The sequence below is a fragment of the Natrix helvetica genome (assembly GCF_964273705.1).
Source record: "Natrix helvetica genome assembly, chromosome: 1".
Lineage (NCBI taxonomy): Eukaryota > Metazoa > Chordata > Lepidosauria > Squamata > Natricidae > Natrix > Natrix helvetica.
The window spans coordinates 309,407,181-309,429,271 of NC_138548.1; the positions used below are offsets into that span (position 1 = coordinate 309,407,181).

Sequence of the window (22,091 nt, forward strand, 5' to 3'; positions counted from 1 at the left end):
GGATAAGTGAAGTTTGCTTTCTAGGTGCTAAGCAGATACTTGCTCCCCCCCCCCCCCCCCCCCCCAGTCAGTGGCTTTTACAAGAGAATTTACTTATGTGTTAATCGCCTGCTGGGTGGTGGGAGAATCTGTCCTTTGATCAAAAAGAAAAATACTGGTTTTACTTTACATCCTGTCTCTTTCTCTCTCTCTCTCTCTGTCTCTCAACTGGGCAATAGCTGGAGGGATATATATATTCCAGGGCTTCTCTTTTATTTTTAGTATTTTGTTACTTATTGCATGCTACCACCCAAGGCATCAAGGCAAAAACCAAATATGCTTTGTGGTGCACCCACATGACAGGCTTCAAAATGGAAATAATATTTAAGTTAAACCTGTAAGATCAGATTTTTCTCCCAAACCTGGCAACAGGGGCAGCTTTTGGAAACTTCAAAATAAGATCAAAGTTTGCCCGGCAAACTGAAGTAGTATGACAAAAAAAAATTGAATCACTTGTCTATTTTGTATTAAAACACGTGACTCTTTTAGTGGCTGTGGAGGTAAAAAATAATCCTGGACAGCAATTATTTAGATTTCCAGGTGTGAAACTTTATTGAACATTTTCGTTGATAGTTGCTTGTCAGTTTTCTGTTACTCTGCTGACATCAGGAGACGGGAAAATGGGAACGCTTCTTTATCCTCAACCCTGCTTAAAGTTAAAGAAATCATGCTTACATTTAGCAACAAATTCTTCCTTCTGCTGAGTTGATGATTCTTGCTTAGCTGGCAGTATTTCAAAGTGAGGCATTCTTAGAGGACCGATTTGGATTCTCTTAATAAAGGCCTTCCAATATGAAAAAAAAAAAAATCCTTAACCAAAAGGCCTAGCAGAAGATGGTATACTCAAGAGATACTACCAATCAGCTAGGTGTATGCCAGGTTGCAGGATACCCTTCCAGCATTGCTGTTGCTACCAGAATTTTAGAAGCTGCAAACTCTGATTTTTCTGACACTGAATTCTCTTGTGTTGAGGGCGATTCCTACATAGACTTGGTAGGTTGCACTTGCTTCAGAGTCTGAATCCAGGGTGCAGAATAGTGTACTTGCACTAGAAGTGGATTTTGCCAGAACCTTAAAGCTAGGCCTTAGTTCCCCAGTTAATCTTGCCAGATTCTTTATGTGCATCAGATTCCTTTTCCAGCTGGGAAATTGGCATAATAGTGGGCATGTTTCTCAGTTCCCAGGTTGGAAGGGTTTTCTATCTAAAACACAGTCTAGCAATGAAAATAACCACATGGGTGCATTTCCTTTTTTTTAAAATTTGAGGCTGAAAAGCTAAACAGCTAAAATCCATTCTAAAGATTACTTCATATTTTGCCAAGCAACACTGTTCAATTATGACTTCCTTCTGCAAGTTCCTATCCTCTCTGTGGTTACAGATGAGAAACTAAGCATAACATCCACTGGAAAAGGCAGAAATAGACTAAACACTGTTTATATGTAAAACAAATTCAAAATTATAATGTAAAGGACAATTCTAGATGATGCCAAAGACTTCTACCAGCTGAAATTGCTTATAGATATAATGATATAATGATAATGAAACTTATCATTATAAGTTTCATTTGCATAAAAGATAAATATAATAACCAACTGGATAATCCCACAAGGGCCTAATTTTTTGTTGTTTTTAATAACCTACACAAAATATAGGTAGTTGTGAATTTCTCAGCAATTCTTACTTGGCAGCATCAGCCTCTAAATTAATAAAACTTTAGTAAATCCTTCCAAAACAAATAAATTGGATATGTGAGAAGGAAAATTTTTCAAGCTATTTTGTTGGGCCATCTAAGGATTTTGTTCACAGTTTCAAAGATCTGAATGTGCAATTGAACTGAGCGCAATTTCTATCAGCTAATGAATCAAATCAAATGAATAAAGTCCAAGTCTGATTTTTAGGATTAAAAAAATCTAGGATTGTCTTTATTGTTCAAAATTAAGAGAAGATGCTATGGTATCCTCTGTTAACCTCTACACTGCTCAATATTGTGTCTATGGAGATTCTCAGTCATCCAGATCATGGTTACCAAAGGTGCTTTTTTTCAAGAAGGAACTGGACTTTCTGGATTTTCTTCGAAGAAATTTCGCTTCTCATCCAAGAAGCTTCTTCAGCTCTTTCTTTGAAATGTCTTCAAAGAAAACCAGAAAGTCCAGTTGCCTCTTGAAAAAGCACTTTTGGGATGCTCAATATTGTGTTTCAGTGGCATATATCTTGCTAATCAATGATTCCTTGTCCTAAATTGACTGCTAATTTACAAAACTTGTACCAAGAAGTTTGAAATGTGCCTAACGAAGAAGGGGCAATAGAAAGAAACTTTTAGTACCGGTAGCTAACACTACAGTATCAGTTCCAGAGTGACATTTTGCACTATTAGCAAGAACGTTGTTGCAATGACTTGGAAAGCAGCTGCAGTTGCATCCTGGAATACCTGATTTTATTTCATTGACCACAACTAAGTAGAAATCTCTAGTTTGTATGGTACACCATTGTATCTCTTCTAATATTTTTTAGATATTTTAAAACAAACTTTTTTCCCCTTTTTATCTGAATTAGTTGTTATTTTTGTGTTTTATCTGCTGATCTATGACCAAATAAAGATTGATTGATTGATTAATGATTGATGTTGTGTTTCATTTCTAAACTCCAGAGGCATCATTTTGAATTCAAATAAGAAAATGCTACGAAAATGAGATTCCAATGGAGGATGAAAAATCAAAGTAACATAATGTTTAAATGCAGTTAGGCTGAAAAATGCCTCCAAAACAATTTTTTTTAAGGCAGTAGAATTTAGATGGAGTTCATTTCAGCCATTTCTGGAATAACTTTTTAAAATTTGTAGCAGAAAATTTTACATACAGCACTTTTGGAAGAGAAACATCAATACCATTTTTGATGGTTTACTTAAAAGTTAAAAGTCCCCCCACACGTGCGTGCTAGTCGTTCCCAACTCTAGGGGGCAGTGCTCATTTCTGTTTCAAAGCCGAAGAGCCAATGCTGTCCGAAGACATTTCTATGGTCATGTGGCCAGCATGACTAAACACCGAAGGCACATGGAGTACTGTTACCTTCCCACCAAAGTGGTCCCTATTTTTCTACGTGCATTTTTACATGATTTTGAACTGCTAGGTTGGCAGAAGCTGGAACAAGTAATGGGAGCTCATTCCATTATGTGGCACTAGGGATACTTAAGCAGTGCTTTTTGTCAAATTTTGTGAAAATAATTGGGAAAAATCAATCTTTTATAAAGAATCCTATAATTCCCTGTCTCTGTTGCCTTAACATAAAAATGTTTCAATTCTTAATATTAACGGCAAGATTTTTCATTGTTATTAAAACTTACCATGTCTTGAATTAATGATATCTACAAATGTAGGACATTTCTTTATCTGAAAATCTAACATAAGAGCTCTGAAAAACTCTAAAATAAAAGTCAAATTCAAAAACCATGATTAGCCGTATTAATAAAAACTATCTCAATAAGTTTAAAATGGGGAAATAAATGTTGACCTTCTCAGATCTGTCAGAGGTCTTTAACAGGAGAATTAAAATGGTACATTTTGCTCTGAAAATCTTTTCAATCGGAATTTCATTTATAATTTAGATTAAACAAATTTTTGCAATTTTTAAGTAATGAAAATGTACTCTCAGAGTTGGTACCAAAAGATCACAGCAGCTAAATAAAAAGTTTTGTACATGAAAAGTAACTTTTATGTACAAAAGAAGCACTTATAAAACAAAGCCTATTGGTAATTGTAATAACAATAAATGTTTTCAGATTGCAGTATTTCAATAGTAAATTATCAATATAAGAATCACATAATATTTGAAAGTTACACACTCTAAAAAGTCTTTGGGCTCCAGGCAATGAAACAACAACCTTCTTGCTAGTTTTTCTATAAACTTAACAGGTCTCATATGCTATATAAGAAAACTAAATTAAACAGTTGACATAGAATCCTCTGATCTGCTTGTTTTTATAGTCCAAATCCTCATTTTAATTTGGTTTTATTTTTTTTTCCTAAGCATGCACTAAACAAAAATTTCAGACAAACTTTATTCATTTCACATAGTACAATTAATTGGCTAAAGCAATTAGCTTTGTTCTTTGTTTTTCATACGATGAGTTATTATGTAGAAATTGATATGCATAGTTTCATTTTAAGGCAAAATCGCTTTTAAAATTTTAGAAACACCTGTGTGTCATGCCTGCAAGCAATATTTTCTTTTTGGACTTTAGGTCTGCCACACTTTCTACTACTGTGGGAAACTGGGAGGGGGGGATTATGTGGAGTTGGGTGATATGTAGCCATAGTAACATTTTTCTTAGGAAGCCAAGGCCATCCTTTGTCTCTGCACTGGCCGGAACTGGATGGGTGGAATCTGTCTTTGTGGCAGTGAAATATTGGACCATGTGATACACGTGTGGGTGTTGGGGCAGGATCTTGAACGTTCAACTGGGTGGGAAAACCTGGAAGCTTTCAGATTCGGGTTTCCCCAGATATGCCAACATGGCTCTTTTAATAAATTGCAACTTTGAGGAACTTCTAGCCTTGTACTATTATTTGTTTGAGGTTGCTATTTGGAACCCTGACATTGTGTCTCATATAACTGGGGCTGCAGCCTCCTGATAATTTCCTTAGAAGTTTATTGAACTCAGTGTGTCTGATTCTCCCATTCAGTAAGCAGAGGATCATAGTCCATGCATCATTTTAAGAGCATGGGCTACCTGTTGCATGCATCCCACATTCTGAATCATACATTTCAAAATCAAAACCGTTCCCCTGAAGAAAGAGGCATTTCCAAAGTTTAACTAAACTTCAGAAATCTCGTTCACTCCAGTAAAAAAGCTGTGCTTAAAAAGCGAGTCGGAGAGAGTCTCCTGTGTAAACATGGGAGCACTTAAGCCTACAAGATTTCTTTGGGAACCACAACCAACGACAGCTTAATCAAGAACACAGAGCTAGCAAAAAAAGCAACACATGCCTAAAATCCTTGCACACCTTTGTACTTTTATCATCAAAGACCTGCAAGCCTCTCACTGATAGCATCACACTAATTGCATACGTGGCTTTTCCCTGTAGCTGTGGTTGCAACCAGTCTCTGTCCCAATTTAGCCTCATTTCCCAAGGCCAGTATTCTAACACACTTCACATTTTCAGGGTCAAAGAGAAGATTTCATTTTCTGTATTGCTTTGTAATGAATGACTTGTAACTAGGATATCTACTTCACCTTTTCCATGTCCATCTCTCTTATTTCTGGCAGCTGGCAGCACTGATAAAGGTGGAGGTTTCCTTTCTTTTTATTTAGAAATAACATGAGATGCAATGCAAATCTTCATTCTCCTATCTGGAAACTAGATGGTTTTAGCTTTCAACAAGTAACATTACAAGTTTATTGAATGATTATTGAAGTTAAAAAAAATCTTACAAAGTATTTGAAGTACTGTAGAGCCAAAGTGTCTTTATATATATTTAATTTAATCCTAATCATGTTCTGCATCAAAAATATGCAAAAAATATTGCATTCCATTTCAAAACATTTGGAATAGAACAAAATATGAAATGAATAGTTTTAACGCTTATGTTGTATTAGAGGATCAAATGTGCATAGTTCACAATAGCAGAAAAATGCTATTTATAAATCATTATGTAGTATTTCTCCAATACTGAAATTCATTCTTGTCTGTTGTTATTATCACATTAAAAAATAAGCTTGAAATGCTATAATGATCTACAGAGTTTCCAAAATCCAGATCTGTAATTTTTAGCCTTTAGAAAACATACTGTAAATTGACTGGATAGTTGAGATATTGCCTCAAAAGACAGTATTGTTAAATATAATTATATATAATTCCCCTCAAAAATCTCATTAAAATAATTTTTAATAGGAGGGTAGAAAACACAATGAACTAATATAACATCTAACATGAATAAATAATAAAATGAAAATCAGTAAACTATATGTTTATTTTCTGGTTTGAATTTGATGAATGATGTGGTATTCTGACATTTTGAAAGGTTATGATTTTAAATAATTCATGAAGTGGCAGATATATAGGACAAATAAGGAAATAATTCCATGCCAACTTCAATTAGGAAAAATATGATTTCAATTTCAACTGAATTTTACTGTAAACAGCTAACAAAAGGGTTAACCACAGTTGGACAATACTCAGGAGGTGAATTTTTCTACTGGACAGTCCCCTGGTTGGCTGAGTTCCTGCCACCCCTGCCAACAGGCGCTCATGTGGCTTGGCGATACCCCTAGGTCAGTGAATGGCGCTGTGCCCAGCTGGAAAAGGGGTTTGCCGGGTGGCTGCTCGTGAGCGTTGTCGCTTCATGGCTGCTGTGTTCTGCTGCTGCAACAGCGCAACACAGCCATTCGCCCATGAGGCTGTGCCCGGCTCTTTGGGAGTCCGCTCGCAAGAGAGCAGCCACCCAGCAAGCCCAAAACAATAAACCCTCCCCTCATAATAAGACCCAAGCCATATTTTGTGTGTAAAAAGAAAATAAGACCCTGCCTTATTTTCAGGGAAACACGGTACCGTTATTGCTATTGGATGGGGCATCTTCTCTGGTATATGTTTGGCATTATTGACTGATTCAAATAAATAAATAAACAAACAAACAAATAAAAACATCTGCTCTGACTGGCTCTCAACATGCAGACCCAAAATGATCCTCTTGGATAGCCAGCCAATGACAACTTAATGACAGAGTTCATTGGAGTTAGGTGGCTCTCATGAATTTGAATAAAGAAAACAAAATAAATGACACATGACCAGCAGCCACTATGCCTGGCTAAAAGGAAGATCTAAAGTCCTAGATTGTGACTTGGTGGCCAGCAAAAAGTTGAAAACAAGTTCTTGGTAATAATAAACTTTTTCCCTTATTTTTCTCTAGTATAACTAAACCAGGTTGAAATAGAAATAGAAATCATAGTTTTGCTACTAGAAGAAAAAGAAAGAAAGAAAAGGCTATTGGAGCCACATAAGAAGCAAATTTAGTGATCTGCCTTTGCTTTTGTCTCAAATTTACAACATAAAATTCTCCATAGTGAAACTATAACCTGTTTTAATTTCTTTTCCATGGGAAGGTCATTTACTGTATACGCACTACAATCCGGAGAGATGGGAAGCATTATCCAGTCTGAACACAAAACTCAAATGGATTACATCTCAAAACACCATTCCAAACTGAATACGCCACACCATATAATTTAAGAGGCCAAACTGGTGGAAGCATTATAAAATGTATCCTCTTTATCCAAACAGCTCCTCAGATGTATAGTCTACATGCAGCTTTAAACATTGTGCTCTACTTCAAAAGCAAAACCAGTCACCTCTGAAACAGCATTTGTGCAGCGTATGTGCCGGCAGCAAACAACATATGGCAAATGGGAAACACCCTTTGTAATCACAAAGATTTTCATGGCAGGAGTTTGTAAAGAACATTGTTCTCCGACATGCAATCACATCGGAGTTCAAGGTGAATGAAAAGCAAAGCAAAATAAGGAACCCCAAATGCAGGACTTAATTCCAGGTGTTCGGAGATTCACGACATAGTTGGAGAAGTCCCCACGCTGCTATTTACCTTAGCAGAATATCAAAATAAGGAAATAAATAACATGGGCAAAAGAGTTTAGATGTGGCTGAATTTAGAATTTAACCCTGTTCATTTTGATCCTTTAACCTTCAAACAATTAAAAAGAGGCAATTCTTATAAGAGAAGAAAAACAGTAAGAATATTTGCAACCTGTTTTACAATTTTGACAAACATGCATGCTCCAGGAAGTAAGCACAATATCCAGTGCTTCACAGAATTAGTTCTCTATAATGTAAAGGACCAAAGCAATGCAAAATTACAGAGATTTACCAAAACAGGCTTATAAGTGACTGGTGAGTCTGGAAAGGATTAAAAATCACGTGAAATGTGTGAATGGCAAGTTGGCAATTCATGCTGTGGCTATAATTCTCCACCCCTATTAGCAACAGTTATACACCTTCCAAAGCAAATCAGAGTAACTGTAAGCCAAATTATCTCAGTGTTGTTAATTCTGTAATGGGGTGAAATGGAGTTGCAGAGGCTGCTTTAAAAACTCCCCCGCACCATTACATTTTATTGTAAACCACCCAAAGTCATTTAGGTGAGATGGGCAATGTAGACATTTAATAAACAAATGAACAAACAATTACAGTTATCCTGGAGGCATTTCCAGAGATGTATTAATTAGGGGAAAAATACAATTGCAGTCAACATCAGTCACAGTGAGCAGATATAATTTAAGCCCATTGAAAGTAGCACTTTTATGGAAAGCACATTCATTTTCACGTTATTTATTTTCTAAATTCAATTGGAGAGAAGATGCCTGCACCTTTCAAAGCAATCCAGTAATTGTTGTGATAATGTAACATTAACAAGTACAAGCTTTGCAACCTTACAACCATAACTAGAAGATAGTAGAAGATGTTGTAGGTTACTACTGAGTTCTAGTTACTGAAAAAAATGACAAGATTTATCTTGGTATGAAGCTGGCATCTAACCAAACCTTGGTTATGTTAAAGGAATGGCAGGGCAATGCAAAACAAATATAACAAAGTCTGATTATTAATAACTCAAGTATCTAAGTTAGAAATAAAAGTTTAACCCCAAACTCCAAATCCCCTCAAGTGCTTCTTTTCAACTTATCCATAAAAAAGAATGATTGCCTATTGCCCTTATGGAGAACTTCACTGTTAAGAAAGGGAAATTCCCCTTTCAATTCAAGCATAGAAGCACATCTGGATTTAAACTAACTAGAATCTCTCTTTACCCTAAAAACTGAGGGAATTATTTAAAAGATAGGGATTCTAACATGCCAATTTGATCCAGCTTGATACATACTATGACTGTGAAAATTCCTTGAAAGGGTGGTATTGAAGCACCTCTTTTTCAATTGTTAAAGCAGGTCTTTTTCCAGATTGATGTTATAATATGTCAGAAGCCACATTGGCATGGAGACAGAACCAGCATCCGTTTCGATAAACAGCTGGGCAAATATGGACAATTTGTGCACCATCTCATATCTCTTTGAAAACATTTGCACAGCCTAGTAAATGTATTCTGCTCTGTTTTGACCTAGCATGTTATGTGAGAATTATGATTTACTCAGTAAGCCTGAATAGGTTTAGTGCTTTATGTAAACCCAATGACTGCTGCTTCATTTTAACCAGGCAATTGATGCCATGGTTCTATTGAAAGAAGAAAACAAGTAATACAGAGAGGGAGAGTCCAGAGTTTTTCATATCTGATTAACCAGTGGTTTGGCGTTACCAAACAAATAAGTTTGCATAGCTGCCTCCATTTTCACAGTTATTTAAAAGGAAATCGTTTGCATTGATTTTCAATTATTTATAGTACCTGCAATGCTATTTTTAGAAATGTACTTTGGGTCTTAGAATCTTCTACAAGGAGTCAAGAAATGTCATCCCTTCAGGATAGACCAGACAGGAAACCAATGCCATGTAGCTGGCCCATCTGCTGGTATTTTTGGCCAATGACAAGGTCAAGAAGGTGACTTCATTTTGCCAGTTTAAAGTTTGATCTAGACATGGAGGAGGAGGAGGAGGAGGAGGAGGAGGAGGAGGAGGAGGAGGAGGAGGAGGAGGAGGAGGAGGAGAAGAAGAAGAAGAAGAAGAAGAAGAAGAAGAAGAAGAAGAAGAAGAAGAAGAAGAAGAAGAAGAAGAAGAAGAAGACAAAACTATAAGATAGGTAACAAGAAATAATGGATGGAAATAGAGGACTATGTGTATTTTCCCCCCTCTTCTCATCCAACTGTTATTGAATTCAAATTTGGGAAAGATGCTGTTTGAGGAATATGTCATCATGTGCAGCATTCAGCTAGATTCTTCTTGTATCCATCAAGATGAACCTTTTGCCTTTTTAAAAGAGACTTAGGAGGTCAGGTTCTAGACCAGACTGAGGATCAAGAACAGACCATTTATGTGTATGATTTCCATGTGGAAAGTTTATTGAAAGTTTGAAGAAGGAAAGGCATAATGAAGTTTTGCAACGAATAGCCAAGAATCAAGAAAGTGTTATTTTACAAGGAAATTCCATTTTTATAATATTCTAACAATTCCATTACAACTTCTTTTCCCTTTTTTAAAATTCCTTTCTGAACTAGATGAAAATGAAAATGATAGATTCTACACTTTAGCTTAATCCATCATTTATTAAACTATTGATGGATTTATGAATTATAATTGGCTGGACTCAGATATTGTCTTAAGTAATAGTTAGCTAACTAATGCTTACATAAGATACTATTACAATATTCCATTTTCTGAACTCAGAACCAAATGGTTCCACAAACTTAAATGGATAACTGTTATTGCATAACACTGTATAGCCACAATCTGGTAGGAAAAAGAAGTATAACTTATTTGAGCTACATTTTCTTCGAAGTTAAATTATTGTATTTTAAAGGTAAATGTTCCATTATTTAATGCAGTAATGTGAGTGGGTAGGGGAATAGTAAAAATCTATTGTTTTTCTTTCTTTCCCATTACTCTTTTTAATGTAAACTTATCCCTGCAGTCAGATAAAAAAATTCTGTCATTCAGATAATATGAACTGAATTTAATTATACACAAGACACATTCGTTTCTCAGAGTCTCATTCTATTCATTGGATTGGAGAAGTATGTGGAAGTTCATGTCCAATATATTCATGAATCCTCTGAGAGATTTCACATTTTAGAAGCTGAAACCATCTGTTCAATTTAATACTCAGTATAAGATGAGATCCAGAAAGGAACACACACACACACACACACACACACACACACACACACACACACACACAGAGTTTGTGGATGCATACCTATTTACTTCAAAGAAACAGGGCCTTGCTCTTTGAACTTTGACAGAAAAATGCCATTATGTTTGCCTGCCTACCTATTTGCCTGCCTGCCTGCCTATCCAGCTATCTATTTATGGTAGACAGACAGATGGCTATCCTATCTGTATTTATCTATCTATCTATCATCTATCTATCTATCTATCTATCTATCTATCTATCTATCTATCTATCATCTATCTATCTATCTATCTATCTATCTATCTATCTATCTGTATATCTATCTGTCTGTCTGTCTGTCTGTCTGTCTGTCTGTCTGTCTGTCTGTCTGTCTGTCTATCTATCCATCCATCCATCCATCCATCCATCCATCCATCCATCCATCCATCTATCTATCTATCTCTAGCAGTGACTTATGACCACTTGTCACATTTACAACCATTACATCATCCCCATAAGCACATGATCAAAATTCAGATGCTTAGCAACAGATTCATATTTATAACAGTTGCGGTATTCCAGAGTAATGAGATCACCTTTTCTGACCTTCTGACAAGCAAAGTCAATGGGGAAGCCAGATACATTTAACAACTGTGTTACAAACTTAACAACTGCAATGATTCACTTGACAACTGTGGCAAGAAAGGTCATAAAATGGGACAAAATTCACTTAACAACTGTCTTGCTTAGCAACAGAAATTTGGGGCATAAATCAAGGGTTGCCTGTATTCTATTTTGTGTTTTAAGTCTTTGTATAATGAAAAAAATTGATTGATCTAAAATATGTGCTTAAAATTAATCCAATATCAGCCACACTGATGTTTGCCACTTTTATATCCAGTGAGTCTGGAAGCTAAACTGAGTCAGTGCTCATTAGTACTCAAATGGAAAACTACTGTACTGAAGAACTAAAAAGGAATAAGTCTTGATTGGGAAATGAAAAAAAAAATCCCAAAATAAGGCAAATGCAAATTTAAAGTCTGTATTTCCTTTAAAGCCAAATCTTAAAAATATTGATTTCATCTGAAATATGAACAATGGCCATTAACGTACAGTATATGTATATCCAATCATGGCATATAATCAACTACGGACAGCAGGAACTGTGTTAATTTTAATGAAAATAACTTTGAGGACATATGCTACTTAATTTATACTTTAGCAATAAATGTTTTTGTTTTCGTTTGACAAATTATAATAAGTAAAATAAAATAAATAAACTTATATTGTGTTTTACTTTTTAAATTTGGCTAGCCTCTGAGAGCGAAAACGGAGCTTTGGGAAGCCATGCGTGCTCTATATTTTGCCATAAGGCCTCCTGCATCCCTCTGCCAGCAAAAGCAGAGCTCAGGAGGGCCATGCACGGCCTCCCTAAAGCTCTTCTTTTGCTGGCAGAAGCACCATGGGCTGGTCCTTCGCTGTTTCCAGGGGCGCCCATGGGCCAAATCTAAGACCCTTCGGGCCGGGTCTGGCTCCCGAGCCTTGAGTTTGACACCCCTGATGTAGAAGTATTTTACAGTTCTTTTAGCCCCTGAACGTTCTGGTGGTCTCTTACCCAAGTATTAACCATATCTAATCCTGTATAGCTTTAAGCTCAATCAGGTCCAGGTAGGTCCATGTAACTGAACATCACCATAATATCTTTAAACTCTCTTGAATTGCATAGGATATGTTACAATGGAAAAAATTGCCATCCTTTAGTGGTAATAGAAAATTGATCAGTGCAAATCACTATCTCAGCTTGCTTGTTTCTCATTCACAAGATGTACCCATTGCCACAGTTAGACATTACAATAAACAAGCACTGCACACAAATATAAAATAAAATAGTATCTTACCCTTCAAAACAAAACTGGAACTTTGGTTTATAGGAAATGGTTATGCCCATATGCCTTCCTCATCATCCTGCCAGCCAGCCAGTAGGAGGTAGATTGAAGTTTTAGCATTGGAATAAAAGAAGAAACAATTAGTTACCTCAGTGCAGTTGAACATCTATGAATTTTTGCTGATGATAGTTCACATTCTCAACCACATTGGAATGAAATGTAAGCAACAACTATCTTCCTTCCTAGAATTTTTCCCGCACGGGCAGGTCCCATGATTAATCAAGTGTTGATCATTTCAAAAGGCACAAATCCAAAAACGTAGTGAAGCATGGCTTCAACAGAATTGCAATTTTGCATCCAAAAGATATTATGAACCTGAATAGGTAATAACAAGAAGATAAATTCATAACTCTTTCGGAAAACAAATTGCTAACTATACCTATAAGTATTATGGTTTTTCCATTGGTCTTATTTCTGAGGAGAATATATATATATATTACTTAACATGACTATTTAAATAAATATATCAGTAAGTATTTTAATGAATCATTTTAGTTTTGTATAGCACAGAAATATAGACACCAAAAGAGATACTTTATTGAGGCCAATAAAGAAATAGAAATAAAATTATCGAGCTGGAAGGGAACTTGGAGGTCTTCTAGTCCAACCCACAGTTCAAGGCAGGAGTCCTTATTCCATTACAGATAGGTAGTTGTCCAATCTTTTCTTGAAAATCTCCAGCAATGGAGCATCTGTGACTCTGGAAGGTAAGCTGTTCTATTGATTAATTGTTCTCATTGTTAAGAAATTTCTCCTTAATTCCAGGTTTGCTCTCCCCCTGACATGCTTCTACCCATGTTCCTCAGATGCTTTGGAGAATAAATCAACCCCTTCTTCCCATGACAGCCATTCCAAGTGTAGGAAGATGGCTATCATATCTCCTTCTCTTTGTTAGAATAAATATACCTAGTTCCCTTAGCCCTTCATTCTACAATTTAGCATCCAGACCCCTCCACTCTTTTTAGGGCCTCAGCATCTTTTTTGTATCATGGTGTCTAACTGGCTTCCTGCTACAGCTGTATGTCTCCTCCCTCACACATCTCCTTTGGTTCCAAATGCTTGGGGGTCCGGGGCACCGTTTTGCGGTGGTTCGGCTCCTACCTTTCTGGCCGGACGCAGCGTGTGTTGGCAGGAGAAGAGAGGTCGACCCTACGCCCCCTTACTTGTGGGGTGCCACAGGGGTCGCTCCTCTCGCCACTCCTGTTCAACACATATATGAAGCCGCTGGGTGAGATCATCCGTGGTTTCGGGGTGGGATACCACCTGTACGCTGATGATACTCAGCTGTACTTTTCCACCCCGAACCACCCCAACGAGGCCATCGAAGTGATGTCCCGGTGTGTGGAAGCCGTACGGATCTGGATGGATGACAACCGACTCAAGCTCAACCCCTCCAAGACGGAGTGGCTGTGGGTACCAGCTCCCCGGTTCAGCCAATTAACTCCATCATTGGCCATTGGGGGCATTCAACTTGCCCCCGTGGAGCAGGCGCGCAATTTGGGCGTCCTCCTGGATGCCCGGCTGTCCATGGATGACCATGTGACAGCCGTGGCAAGGGGGGCGTTCCACCAGGTTCGCCTGGTGCGCCAATTGCGCCCCCTACTGGACCGGGACGCCTTACGCACAGTCACTCATGCACTGGTGACGTCTCGCTTGGACTACTGTAACGCTCTCTACATGGGGCTTCCCTTGAAATGCACCCGGAGGCTACAGTTGGTCCAGAACGCAGCCGCGCGGGTAATTATGGGAAGTACTAGGTACTCCCATGTGACACCGTTCCTGCGTGAGCTGCACTGGTTTCCTGTGGTCTATTGGGTGCATTTCAAGGTTTTGATAACAATCTTTAAAGCGCTCCATGGCTCAGGACCTAGTTACTTGCGGGATCGTATTCTGCCCCATACATCCCTGCGACCAATCCGCTCGCACAGAGAGGGCCTCCTCCAGGTGCCGTCCACTAGACAGTGTCGGGGGGCGGCGCCTAGGAGTAGAGCCTTCTCTGTGGCGGGCCCAGCCCTGTGGAATGACCTCCCTCCGGATATTAGGAATACCTCTGACCTCCGCTCCTTTCGTATTAAGCTTAAGACCCACCTATTCCAAGTAGCTGGCCTGGCTCAACTTTGATCTAACCATATCGCTCCTGACGGGTTTTTAATTGGGTATTTTAATTATATTTAATTATTTAGGGGTTTTTTAATCACTGTATTCTAATTGTTTTTTATTCATCAGCCGACCTCCTCCTTGTGTATGTCTCGGTATATGTCTCTGTTATATGTTTGTTTTGTCCACATATTTATTTCATATGTTTCATTGTACGCCGCCCCGAGTCCTTCGGGAGAGGGTGCGGCTAAGAAATAAATATTTATTTATTATTTATTATTTATTCCTCTATGTCTAAAGATAGTAGGGAACAAGTGAGGGATGGACCAGAGGCAGGAAAGATGGTGCAGCCCTAAAGAGTGTACTTTTATAGAAAATGTAAATCGAAAGGAGTCTTTCCCAATGTGGGGCCTAGGCCCAGAGCGGGGGAAATTGATTTTTAGTGGGAGCTATTTGAACCTTGCTTAAACCAAGTTAATGTCCTTTTAGGCTTCCTCTGCGTGAGTAGAGTTCACTTTTTGAGTAAAGTAAGAATTATATGTCACAGGGGGGAGGGGGCATCAGGATTTTAGAGATGTTTAGGTGGAGCATGGCCCAAAAAAGGTTAGGAACCACTGATCTAAAGGGATTTTACCTGATATGAAGCATGCCTCATTTCTCTCAAGATGCCAACAATTTTCTACTCCAAGTGCAATTTTATGAGCTTCTTTTCGTGTAGTTCCAGAATTTTACGTAAAAATTTAGAATTTATTCAGAATGTATTTATTTAAAATAAATTCTGTTCCAAACTACCCTAACATGAATGGGATCCTGATATATTTTTTTGCTTGATTTAAATTGAAAATTTACTTCCACATTTACAATTACCTTGCTTTTTCTCTTTTTGTGAGGATTTTATTTTTATGTGTGTAACATAAAATAGAAACTGCCAGAATAGTATTAGTGGGTAGAATTAAATTAGTGTGGTTTTGAGAACAAAGAATTTTCTGGCTGAGAGATTACTTGATTTAAAAAGGAAAGGAAAGAGAAAAGAAAGATGGCTTGAAAATCCCTGCTTTTCCAGGATAAATCTGTTGAACACATTTAGATAAAGGAAATGCTGTGTTCAATATTAATGATCATGGATTCTACTGAATTTTTCTCAGGCAGATGGTAATTGTTCTACTCTAATTCTCCCGCCTGGGTTACAAGTGCAATCAGATGTTGAATAATTTCCCAGGGTGGGATCAAGTCTTTCTAAGCTGTGAATACTCTCTTTCTGGAATGTTTGCCATGCAACATCATGTGCCCTCTTGTCATTGAAAACAGGTGGAGTATGTTTTCTCTGAGGAAATGGTTAAATGCTCTATTCTTGTTCACCTGTTCAAGTAATTCTTTGGAAAACAATTAGTGTAAGCCACTGGTAAAAATAATGTACATATTAGATAATGAAAATGTTCTTCAAGCATTCTTCAGTAAGAAAAGAGTTAAAGATTCCCTCTAGATTTGGTCAACTACATGCTGGTTTGTTGACTATCCTATCTATCTATCTATCTATCTATCTATCTATCTATCTATCTATCTATCATCTATCTATCTATCTATCTATCTATCTATCTATCTATCATCTATCTATCTATCATCTATCTTATCTTATATTATCTTTTCTATCATCTATCTGTCATCTGTGTGTATGTATATATTACCTTGAAAAAGGTAAAATAAATGTAAAGATAAAGATTTCCCTGTCTGACTCTAAGGCATGGTGCTCATCTCCATTTCTTGGCTGATGGAGCCAGCATTGTCTGAAGACATCTTCTGTGGTCATGTGGCCAGCATGGCTATATGCCAGAGGTGCATGGAAATACTGTTTCATTTGCATGCTTTTGAACTGCTAAGTGGGCAGGAGCTGGGGCCAGTAATGGGAGCTCACCCCATTGTGCGGCACTTGGTTCTCAAACCCAGGCTAACAAGTTCAGCATCTTTAACTACTGAGCCTTATATTATTAGCATAGCAGAGCAGAGCAGAGCAGAGCATAAAATAGCATAGCATAGCATAGCATAGCATAGGAAATAGTATAGTAGTATATACTATATTCCTAATAATGCTATATATACTCCCTAACAAGCACTGATATGTCTTGATGTTTACCTATCCAAACAATAGGTCTTTGAGATCAGCTGAGGTCATCTAGAGGCAGTTCCCTTGCTGAACAGGACAGATTAGAAAACAAATAAATTTAGATGTTTTGTTAGGACAGAAAGAAAGTTTCCCTTTCTAAAAAACATTTGAAGAATTCCTTGTCCTTTGAAAAACTTCAGTAAAACATCCATCTCCTCAGTGTCTCTGGTCACAAATAGGACACAGAATCTACTGACATCTTAGATGTTTTTCAAATAAAATACTTCTGGAATATTTACTAGGACCTAAGATTAATTAAAAATACCTTACAACACAATCATCACAAGTTTAAGTGTTCTGCTTCTCCTTTTTCAGAAAAAAAGCTTGCCTGACCAGACTTGTAATAGATGACTTTCATGTCCTTGAGCACAAAGAATTAACATCTCAACTCAAAGTAAATCTAGTGAAAATAATGTACCCATCTTATGAAATAGTGTTTATTTTTTCTCTCCCAAAAATCATGGTGTAAGGGAACTAGAATAAGGCATCCTATTCTTGTCTTCTTGACTGCTGCCTATAACTGGTGGTTTGAGCTGTCAGACATGTTACTACTGGCCCCAGGTCTGTGAAAGCTTTTCTACCACTTGCAGACAAATTTACTTTTTTTAACACAGTGATTGCCACACAAGGGATTTCATCTCTCACTCACTGTGACCTGAAAAGACTCCAGTTTTCTATCATATATAGGACTTTTAAAAACAAAATCTCAGAAGGTGTTATTCTTCCATATACAAGAAACAATAAGGTCTAACAGAATGAAGTAAAAAAAATCATTTATTTGGTTTATATCCACCCAATCTCATCAGTAACTAGGCTTGGGTCTTCCCAGTTCTAGTCCAGTATCTTAATTACTCTATTCTACTGGCTCTATCTATGAATTTTATGAATCTCCTGGGATTTTTTGTGATTTTATACCAGTGTGAGGAATTAAATCAGTCCACAGATTTTCGTATGACACAATTATAATAAAACTATGGTACAATCAGTTGACAATAGCTGTAAAAAAAAAAGATATTTAAATTTTGGCACGCCAATTGTTAATTTGAACTTTGCTTGATTCCATTTGCTAGTGGTCAGACTCTGGCTGACTGTATACCATAGTTTTCCAATGGCATAATTAATCTCTGTTTACTTCCTTCATTAATCAGATACTGCTGCATACTCCACTCACTCCGTCACTTGTTATTCTGCTCTTTGTCTCCACGATGTTCTTACTATTTAAGTATCACTTGTACTATTTATTTAAAGCTACTTTTTTGCCATCAACCTGATCGTTAACAGTTAATGTAGACAGTTTTTAATTAAATAAAAATGCCCAAAGATATGCAAATATTACCTTGGGCAAATCAAGACATTCTGGAAATATGTCCTTATAAGAGACTAATTTAGTCTACAATATTCACATTTTACCCTTTCTGTATACAACCTCCTGAAACATCACCTAATAACCTCTAATAAAATTCATCCACTTTTTAACTAGCTAATAAAAAAGCCCTGAAATACACAATGAAACTCTCTTTCTTTTTTTAAAGATATAAATCTAATTCTCCTATTAAGGGGTACCATCTTTGTGTTTATATCTAAACACTGATCCACTTGTCATTTCCCCCACTCCTCATTAGATCTCTATTTTCAACAGCATTCATGTCTCCTCAAACAAAAATATTTTGTCTTATTTTGATGTTCATTGGACCAAGCAAATCTGAAGATCAATTTATGTAGCTACAGCTGTTATGCTTTTCTCCTACTTTACTCTAATGTACATATATAATGTAATATATTTTGTATGTTATATACAGTTTTAAACATGCATTTTGTAATCATTTTTTAAAGATATCTGCAAAATTCTCGCACTCTCCACATGCAATCCTTCAAGCCTAAATAGCCAAAGTTTAAAAAGGATCAGTCTGAATTCCAACTCATAATTTTGCTTGGGGAGTGTTAATTAGACCAGTTGCCATTAACTTGTGCAATTCAATACATTTTCCAAACCAAGCCCTTCTTTAGATGAATGGAATGGTGAGCTCATCTCGTAGTTCTGTTAAAGGAACCTTGGACTGTTTGTTCAAAAGTGAGATATCAACACTGACCAATAATCAAAGATGAATAAAAAGTAAATCCTTGCCAAGAACTCTTGGAAATGTGTATTCAGAGCGTGGGTGGGGTATTACAGAGCAAAGTGTGGAAAGTCATTCAGTGCACCAGTAACAAAAGTTTAATTTCATGTTGGCCAAGATGATAAAATGAATTTTTCATGAAATGATCTCTTTCTTTCAACACCTATCACCTTTCTTTGTTCAGTACTGGGTTCTTTCTTCTTTTGAACAGACTTTGCAGAGAATAAAATAAGGAATCAACATGATGTAGTGGTTAAGGTGCTGGATAGAACCTGGAAGACTCAGGTTTAAGGAAAAACCCACCACCCTTAAAATCACTTTTTCTTCACAAAAATTAACCCCACAGTGTCATTGTTTGGGATACAGTTGAAGAAGAGAGTATTCTGTATATTGACTGAACTGCTTAGAAGAAAGTGAAGTGAATATCTAACAAATAAAGCAAGGTGGTTTTTTTTAAAAAAATATTCTCCCTCACCAGATTGCAAGGCATACAGTGGCTCACTTGGTTAGGGAATTGGGTTGACAAGCAGCAAGCCCACGTTCGAGACTTGAGTGCTACGGTGTGATGGAGCGAGCTCCTGTGATTCACTCCAGCTCCTGCCGACCTAGCAGTTTGAAAGCATGCAAGCTCGGGTAGATGGATAGGTACCATTTTGGTGGACACATTAATGGGGAAATAAAAGGAGCCCCCAAACAGGTGCCCCCTGACATGGGTGATGGGATTCATTCAGTGGGATTTGAGGTGGGAGCCATGAGAGAGTAAGACTGGAATGGAGGTTGGGGGTGGCCGGGGGCGGCCTGGAACACCGGAGATCACCGGAAGCCCTATATTAGGGCTATAGGTAGGCCACAGGGATGTCTAGGCCAAGACCATCTGCCCCCCAAGAACATCGCCCCCCTCCCAATCGGGAACTCCATTCCTTAAGAACTCTAGATTACCATCTATAAACTCTCTCCATGAACTCCCACCCACCTAAGACCACCTAGGATCATCTAGGCGGCTACTACCCTTTGGACCATCTCTCCTCCACCCAGACCACCATTTGGACATCTAAGAACTCTTCCCCCCCTTTTTTTATGACTGACTACTCATCATCTATAACACCTTGACCCCATCGTGTTTTTAAGATTCTGAAGATTATTTATACGAGGCTAGACCTGCTCCGCCTGCGCGAGACCCCCCTCTCGCATGCATGGCCCTTGATGCTTGTAAGGGCCCGCCTTGATGACGGGTTTATAGACCCCGAGAGGTGGAAGAAATGGAGGCTTAGGGGGTTTTTAACTAAATGTTTTTTAGGGGGTTCCAGGGAGGGTTTTAGGGTAGGAGGGGAGGGAAATCTGTCCAGGAGGGGGGCCAGTGCCAGGCGAACAGGTGAGTCTAGGAGGGAAGTGAGTGTGGTGGAGGGGGGGAGGGGAAAGAACGTTCCAATAGAGGGTTGTCTTATTACATCGGTCGCAGGGAGGAGGGGATGCGAGGACAGGAGAAGACCACAACGTTGGTTGGGAGACCGTGGTTGTTGGTTACACCCGGTCGTTTGTACCAACCCCCGCAATCTAGGTGGTCAGGAACTACAGAGCCAGGGCCTGAGGCTGATGCTCTGCAATGCAAGGTCCGTGACCAACAAGGCCCCCCTCATTAATGAGTTGATCTCAGAGGGGGAGCTGGACCTTGCAGGGATAACGGAAACCTGGTTGGGCCACAAGGGTGGTTTACCCCTCGTGGAAATGTGCCCAACGGATTTCCGTGCATTCCATCAGCCTCGGGCCCTGGGTAAGGGTGGTGGGGTGGCGGTAGTTATACGGGAGTGTCTAGAGCCGAGGGAGTTCACTGTACCTCAGATACCCGGATGTGAGTCCCTTGGTGTGAAATGGGGCCCAGGGAGATAGTGGGGCTTGCTGATTGTATACTTGGCTCCTCGCTATACATCAGCAGCCCTGCCCGAGCTCCTCGAGCTGATCTCAGAGACGGCAGTTGAGACCCCCAAGCTTGTGGTTATGGGGGATTTCAACTTGCCGTCGACGGGGGAAGCATCCGAGGTAGCTCGGGAGTTCATGGCTTCCATGACAGCCATGGACCTGACCCAATTATTTCAGGGCCCCACACACGAAGGCGGCCACACTCTGGACCTTGTTTTTGTATCTGAACAGTGGGCGAGTGATCTGGGAAGAGGGGATGTAACCATTACTCCCCTGTCATGGTCAGATCACTCATGTCTCCGGCTGGACTTCCCTGGCGCTACCCCCCACCACGAGGAGGCGGAACCAAACTGTCCAAGTTGGTACCGCCCCAGGCGCCTGATGGAACCGGATAGGTTCCAGACGGAGCTTGGGCCATTCCCTGTAGCCCTGACCCGCTCTCGCTCCGAGAACCTAGTGGCTGCCTGGAATAGGGCGGCCGCTGGGGCCCTGGACCGAGTTGCGCCTTTGCGGCCTCTCCTGCGGCGACGACCCACCCGGGCTCCTTGGTTTACCGAGGACCTGAGGGCGATGAAGCGCCATAGGAGACACCTAGAGGGCAGGTGGAGGTCCTCACGCTCCGAATCTCACCGAACACAAGTAAGAGCCTATTTACGAACTTACCTTGTGGCATTAAGAGTGGCCAAACGCAGATATTGTGCCACTCTTATTGCGTCCGCCGATAACTGCCCTGCCGCCCTGTTTCGGGTGACCCGCTCTCTCTTATCACAGAGGACGCGGGAAGCCACTTTACAGGGCAGAGCAGAGGAGTTTGGGGAATATCTGCAGGACAAAATCGCTCAGATCTGGAGCGGATGGGCCCCCTTCAGTGGACCAGAGGAGCCGCCAACAGTGAGTCTTGTGAGACCACTCTGGGAGGAGTTTGCGTCTGTTGCCCCCGAGGATTTGGATAGGTTGCGTGGACGGCTGCGACCGACCACATGTTTAATGGACCCGTGTCCCTCCTGGTTGGTACTGGCATCCTGGGAAGTGAC

At 39.1% G+C, this 22,091-nt stretch overlaps 1 protein-coding gene across 1 annotated transcript in view; it reads right to left on the reverse strand.

Moving 5' to 3' along the window:
* The window catches only part of ERC2 (ELKS/RAB6-interacting/CAST family member 2), a 548,821-nt gene that overhangs the window by 51,679 nt on the left and 475,051 nt on the right, over positions 1 to 22,091 (reverse strand). Inside the window, exon 16 of the mRNA XM_081935890.1 lies at positions 12,718 to 12,784. Within this exon, the coding sequence (XP_081792016.1) occupies positions 12,758 to 12,784 (27 nt within the window). The 3' untranslated portion in view covers positions 12,718 to 12,757. The remainder of the gene's footprint in view (positions 1 to 12,717; positions 12,785 to 22,091) is intronic.